Source organism: Boleophthalmus pectinirostris, unplaced genomic scaffold (assembly GCF_026225935.1).
Source record: "Boleophthalmus pectinirostris isolate CB_2022bp ecotype Guang Dong unplaced genomic scaffold, ASM2622593v1 HiC_scaffold_20, whole genome shotgun sequence".
NCBI classification, from domain to species: domain Eukaryota; kingdom Metazoa; phylum Chordata; class Actinopteri; order Gobiiformes; family Gobiidae; genus Boleophthalmus; species Boleophthalmus pectinirostris.
Genome location: NW_026571153.1, coordinates 872,493 through 878,014, shown reverse-complemented (window position 1 = coordinate 878,014; position 5,522 = coordinate 872,493). Strand labels below are relative to the sequence as shown.

The 5,522-nt window shown below is 42.6% G+C and overlaps 1 protein-coding gene across 1 annotated transcript in view; it reads left to right on the top strand.

The window, feature by feature from the left end:
* The window catches only part of LOC129409876 (oxidized low-density lipoprotein receptor 1-like), a 22,171-nt gene extending 17,226 nt beyond the window's left edge, over window positions 1-4,945 (top strand). Inside the window, exons 4-8 of the mRNA XM_055156783.1 lie at window positions 345-470; window positions 1,931-2,024; window positions 3,468-3,531; window positions 4,805-4,839; window positions 4,893-4,945. Of these exons, the coding sequence (XP_055012758.1) occupies window positions 345-470; window positions 1,931-2,024; window positions 3,468-3,531; window positions 4,805-4,839; window positions 4,893-4,945 (372 nt within the window). The remainder of the gene's footprint in view (window positions 1-344; window positions 471-1,930; window positions 2,025-3,467; window positions 3,532-4,804; window positions 4,840-4,892) is intronic.
* The last annotated feature ends 577 nt before the right edge of the window (window positions 4,946-5,522 follow it).

Below are 5,522 nucleotides of genomic sequence, written 5' to 3'. Positions count from 1 at the left end.
TCCTGGTTTAGTCCTGGTTTGGTCCTGGTTCAGTTCTGGTTTAGTCCTGGTTCAGTCCTGGTTTAGACCTGGTTTAGTCCTGGTTTAGTCCTGGTTTGGTCCTGGTTCAGTTCTGGTTTAGTCCTGGTTCAGTTCTGGTTTAGTCCTGGTTTAGTCTCTGGATACTCGTCCCTGATTGGTCGACACGACGCGTCCGAACGCATCTTAAGGACGGTTTGAACAGGGCCCTGGAGAGATCACTAGATGACTCAAACATCTTCTGTTTGGATTAAAACATCTGTGGATCTTTGTTTCGTTCTTTTATAAAATCTCAGAGTTAAATGAATGTTTTTTTTTTCCCGTAGCTCCTCTGCTCTCAGTCCGACTCGCACCTCGTCTCGCTCCGTTCCCGTGACGACGTGGAATTTGTCGGTAAAATGGCGGCTAAACTTGGCGTTCCCGTTTGGACCGGAGGATACTCTGTCCCTCAGGTAAAAGTCGAGGTGACCTGAGTTTAACTCCAGACTCAGAGTTATTTTAGAGATTATTTTACCTTATCTTTATTCTGTTCTTTATCAGACTCTGTGTTTTGGAGCGATGTCGGTCGTGTTTGGAGGCTGATCCGTGCGTTTCTGAGTTTAATCTTTAAACTTTTATCTCTTTTTTCAATTCGCTGGTTAATTTTCAAACTTAATTAAATTCAATTCTGAGCCAAAACTCTCCAGAATGTTCCACGCTCAAAGTCCAGCCATTGTATCATTCTTTTATTCTATTTAATAATGAATAATAATTAAACAAATGTAAAGATAAGAGGTTGGTGTGGGTAAATTCCCTCAGTCGTTCAGGTAGAATCAACGACGAAGGAGAAAATCCGTTTGTCGATTTGAATTTGAATTAAATTTCTCATCGTGTGTCAAAAGTAGAATGAAATAGTTTTGAATTATCTCCAAATAATCCAGTTTTTTTCCCTTCACTTCTGTCGTTTGGAAGTGGAACGTGGTTGTAGCGGCAAAGTCCTGACAGAAGAAACAGAAGAGAAAGTCTTTATTGTGATTGTAAAAGATACAACAGACGGAAGAGCAAAGGCAGCAACAATTAAATAATAAAAGATAAAAAGATAAAAGTATCTATGGACATTTGGAAAAGAGTAAATCCACACACGTCCACATTCATAAATGTACAAAGTAAAAAATATGCTTTGAAAGAACCATTTATTGAAATAATGGATCAAATGGATCAAATCTGTTTTGTCGTCTGTTTGTCGTGTTCTGCAGAGTCGTTCAAGACTCAGACGTGACTCAGTCTAGTCACATTTTCTTTGTGTTTTGTCGTTTTTAAGCCGATTTTCTGTAGTTTACCAAAACAAATGACAGTTTTGTCTCTGTTTACTTTTGCAGGATCAGATTATGTGTCTGGTCAAGTGTTAACGGAGGAAACAGGGTCAGATTTTTGACATTCAAATGTCTCTTATTCAGAAACTAGAGGAACTATTGAAATAAGTAAAGTATCAGAATGTAGGAAAGAGTTACACTCCAACAGGGTCAAGTTAAACCTGTGAGATTCTTTCAAGTTCAAGACAAAAAATGTAAAAACTCATGTCGGTAACGGAGGGAATGAAATATGCAGCACTTTTTGGTCAATAAATCCAAACAGTGATAACTCTTGGTTCTCACTTCCATATCCTTAACAAACTGGTTTGAATATTTGCTTCATATAGTTTTCTACCATATGGTACAAGATTAGGTTGAAAAACCTCAGACTTTTTGACTCAGGAGATTTTTTATTAAGAAAGGTTTCTTGCTTCTTGATTTGTGTAAAACTATTAACATTTATATTTACAGCAGGTTTTATTTCCAAATAAGTCGTACACAGTTTCATTTCGCTGAAAGTGAAAATAAACTGACCTGGAGTTTTTATAACCTGTTTTTCTTTTTCTTTTTTTGGTTTTCAGAGTGAATCGTGGTCCTGGAGCGACGGGTCTTATTTCAGTTTAAACGTTTGCACCAATCAGATGAAAAACCACAGCGAGTGTCTGGAGGCAGAAGGTGAACCGAAAAATGATTACGCTCTCACTCCAGATCTGACTCCAGATTCACGCCACACACACTCCAGATCTGACTCCAGATTCGCTCCGCACACACACTCCAGATCTGACTCCAGATTCGCTCCGCACACACACTCCAGATCTGACTCCAGATTCACGCCACACACACTCCAGATCTGACACACACACACTCCAGATCTGACTCCAGATTCGCTCCGCACACACACTCCAGATCTGACTCCAGATTCGCTCCGCACACACACTCCAGATCTGACTCCAGATTCACGCCACACACACTCCAGATCTGACTCCAGATTCGCTCCGCACACACACTCCAGATCTGACTCCAGATTCACGCCACACACACACTCCAGATCTGACTCCAGATTCGCTCCGCACACACACTCCAGATTGACTCCAGATTCACACACACACTCCAGATCTGACTCCAGATTCACGCCACACACACACTCCAGATCTGACTCCAGATTCACGCCACACACACACTCCAGATCTGACTCCAGATTCGCTCCGCACACACACTCCAGATCTGACTCCAGATTCGCTCCGCACACACTCCAGATCTGACTCCAGATTCGCTCCACACACACTCCAGATCTGACTCCAGATTCACGCCACACACACACTCCAGATCTGACTCCAGATTCGATTCGCCACAGATTCACACACACACTCCAGATCTGACTCCAGATTCACGCCACACACACACTCCAGATCTGACTCCAGATTCGCTCCACACACACACTCCAGATCTGACTCCAGATTCGCTCCACACACACACTCCAGATCTGACTCCAGATTCGCTCCGCACACACACTCCAGATCTGACTCCAGATTCACGCCACACACACACTCCAGATCTGACTCCAGATTCACGCCACACACACACTCCAGATCTGACTCCAGATTCGCTCCGCACACACACTCCAGATCTGACTCCAGATTCGCTCCGCACACACACTCCAGATCTGACTCCAGATTCGTGCCGCATTCACAAAAATGCAAAACGGTGCAGACACACGTCCTCAGAGACTTTGAATGTAAACACTGTCTGACGCACGGTTCAAGTTTTCTAGTGGAGGGTCCTTCACCTGCTCGTCTCCATGGAGATGTTACTGCTTTACCTGGAATGTTCCATCATATGACATTAAACATTCCCATCAGCGTTTATTCATGTCAGGTGTTTCTGTTGCTCATAAACACCATCTCCACAGATCTGACCTGTAATGCAGTGTAGTGCTGTGACCTGCTCGTCTCCCCGGTGATACACGGTTTAATCTGCACTGTGGAACATTCTGGACAAAGTAATAACATCTCCATGGAGACAAACGGGTGGCGGACCCTCCAGTAGAAACGCTGAGTTTTGTGTGATCTGTGACCTTTAACCTTTTATACGTTTGTTTTCATGTGTGTTATTGTGCAGGTGGTGAGGTGAGGAGCGCCCCCTGTGGTGAGATGCGGTTCTACATCTGCTCCAGACACACGAGGTGAGATTTAGATTTACAACTTTACAATATGACAAAGTTTGATTTTACAGAAAGTGACCAGATTTTTAAAACACAAAAACAGAGACTTTCTCAGTTTGTGGCGGCTCGTAAGGTCATTCTTTGTGTTTTGGTCCTTTTTAGGCGGCTTTTCTGTATTTTACTGAAACAAATGTCAGTTTATGTCTTGATTGGTCCAAAATAGAGACACTGGGACATTTCTTGTATAAAACTGGGACAAATCAGTGGTTTTGTGTAAATCTGCTGGGACAGAGACACAGGCTCAAAACTGGAACTGTCCTGAGGAAACAGGGACGACTCGCTGAAAAACTATTGGCTAATGTTTGAGAACACACAATGTCACACCCTCTTTTCACTATTTTATTTACACTTTCCATCCTAGTTTTTTACTTTTTACTTTTTTACTTTTTACTTTCGTGTCCTAGTTTTGACTTTTGCAAATCTGGAAAAGCTGAGAGGGACGAGTTTAACAGCACAGAGCCTCTCACCTGTTGGAGATTCAGGACAGTCAGGTTTTTATGGTCAGACTGAGTTCAAATAAAACTCCAGGGGGACAGGACCTTCTCTGTGGTGTGTGGCCCTAAGCCACAGGTGTCAAACATACGGCCCGGGGGCCAGATCCGGCCCTCCAAGACCTTTAATCTGGCCCTCGGCTGATTTTCTACTCAAATATTTGAATTCTATTTTCTATTAAAATGGTTGTTAATTTTTCTGTGGTGTTTATCACAGCAGCGTCTCCAGCGTCTCTGTACGTGGCCCCTCCCACCAGAGCAGCACAAATGAAGACTTGTCTCTTTCCAAACGCTCTTAAAGGACGATCGTTTTGACTGTTGACCGTGACACCCTCATCAGAAAAATGTCCAACATGAGAAAAGTGGAGCCGAGTGCAGGATTTTACAACAAAAATGGACTTATTCCTGTTTACAGACAAGTTCATGTTCAAACATTGTGTTGAAATTGTATTTTTCTTAAAGTTTCAGGTTGTTCATAATATTATAATATTTTGTAAAAGAAAGAGTTCATCAATTAAAAAAGATTTGTGTAATAGATTTGTGTTTCTCTGCACAAATATTTGAACTTATTGTTATTTTTGGGGTTTATTTGTCATGAGTTTTCTGATCCGGACACTTTGGGATCAAAGTCGGTTGGACACGACGCCCGGAACAAAATGAGTTTGACTCTCCTGATCTAAGCTCTGAAACGCTCTCGATCGGAAGTAAGAAAACCACATTAATCTGTTTTTTGTGGTTTCTAGTTTGGAGGACGATGAAGAGGCCGGAGCGTCTCCAGGTCAGTGTGTGTTTTTATGTTTTTATATTTTTGTATTTTCCTGTTTTCCTCAGACTTTTCCGCTGGGAGCTGGGTTCACAAACATTTTGAAATGTTGCAAGCATGAAAAAAAAAATAAAAAAATTGAGACTCTTGTTGGCACACGAAACATTTAGGACCAGGGATGGTTCGTGCTTTTTCACGGACCGGCGGCTCAAAACAAAACTGAGGACGAAGGGGGCGACTCTACGTTTATGTGATGAGGGTCTGAAGAGAAAATGCAAAAGTGGCGTCGCGTCTTCACTTTTTATTCTGCCTTTAGTCAACAATTTTCAGGAGGAAATCTGCTGCATACAGTGATGTAAATGTGTGTTGAATTGGATTGTGTGCATGCCAGGTTTGTGTGTCCTGTATGTGTGCGACGTAAACTCGTACGCGACCTGAGCACATGTGACCAGAGTTTTGCGTCTTGGGCAGCGTAGACGGAAACACTACGGCGGAGCATATTCAACTTTTCCGCTCTGGAGGTGGTTTCAGGTTTTTGCATTTTTTTAAGCCCCAAAAAAGCCGTCACCGTCTACAGGAAAGACGCCTCCCGTAAATATTTCATCATTTTTACCCGCGAGCGTTCTTGTGTAAAGAGGCTCTTAGGCTGCGTTCACACTGCACCTGAAGTGATCCAAATCCGATTTTTTGTCTCTATG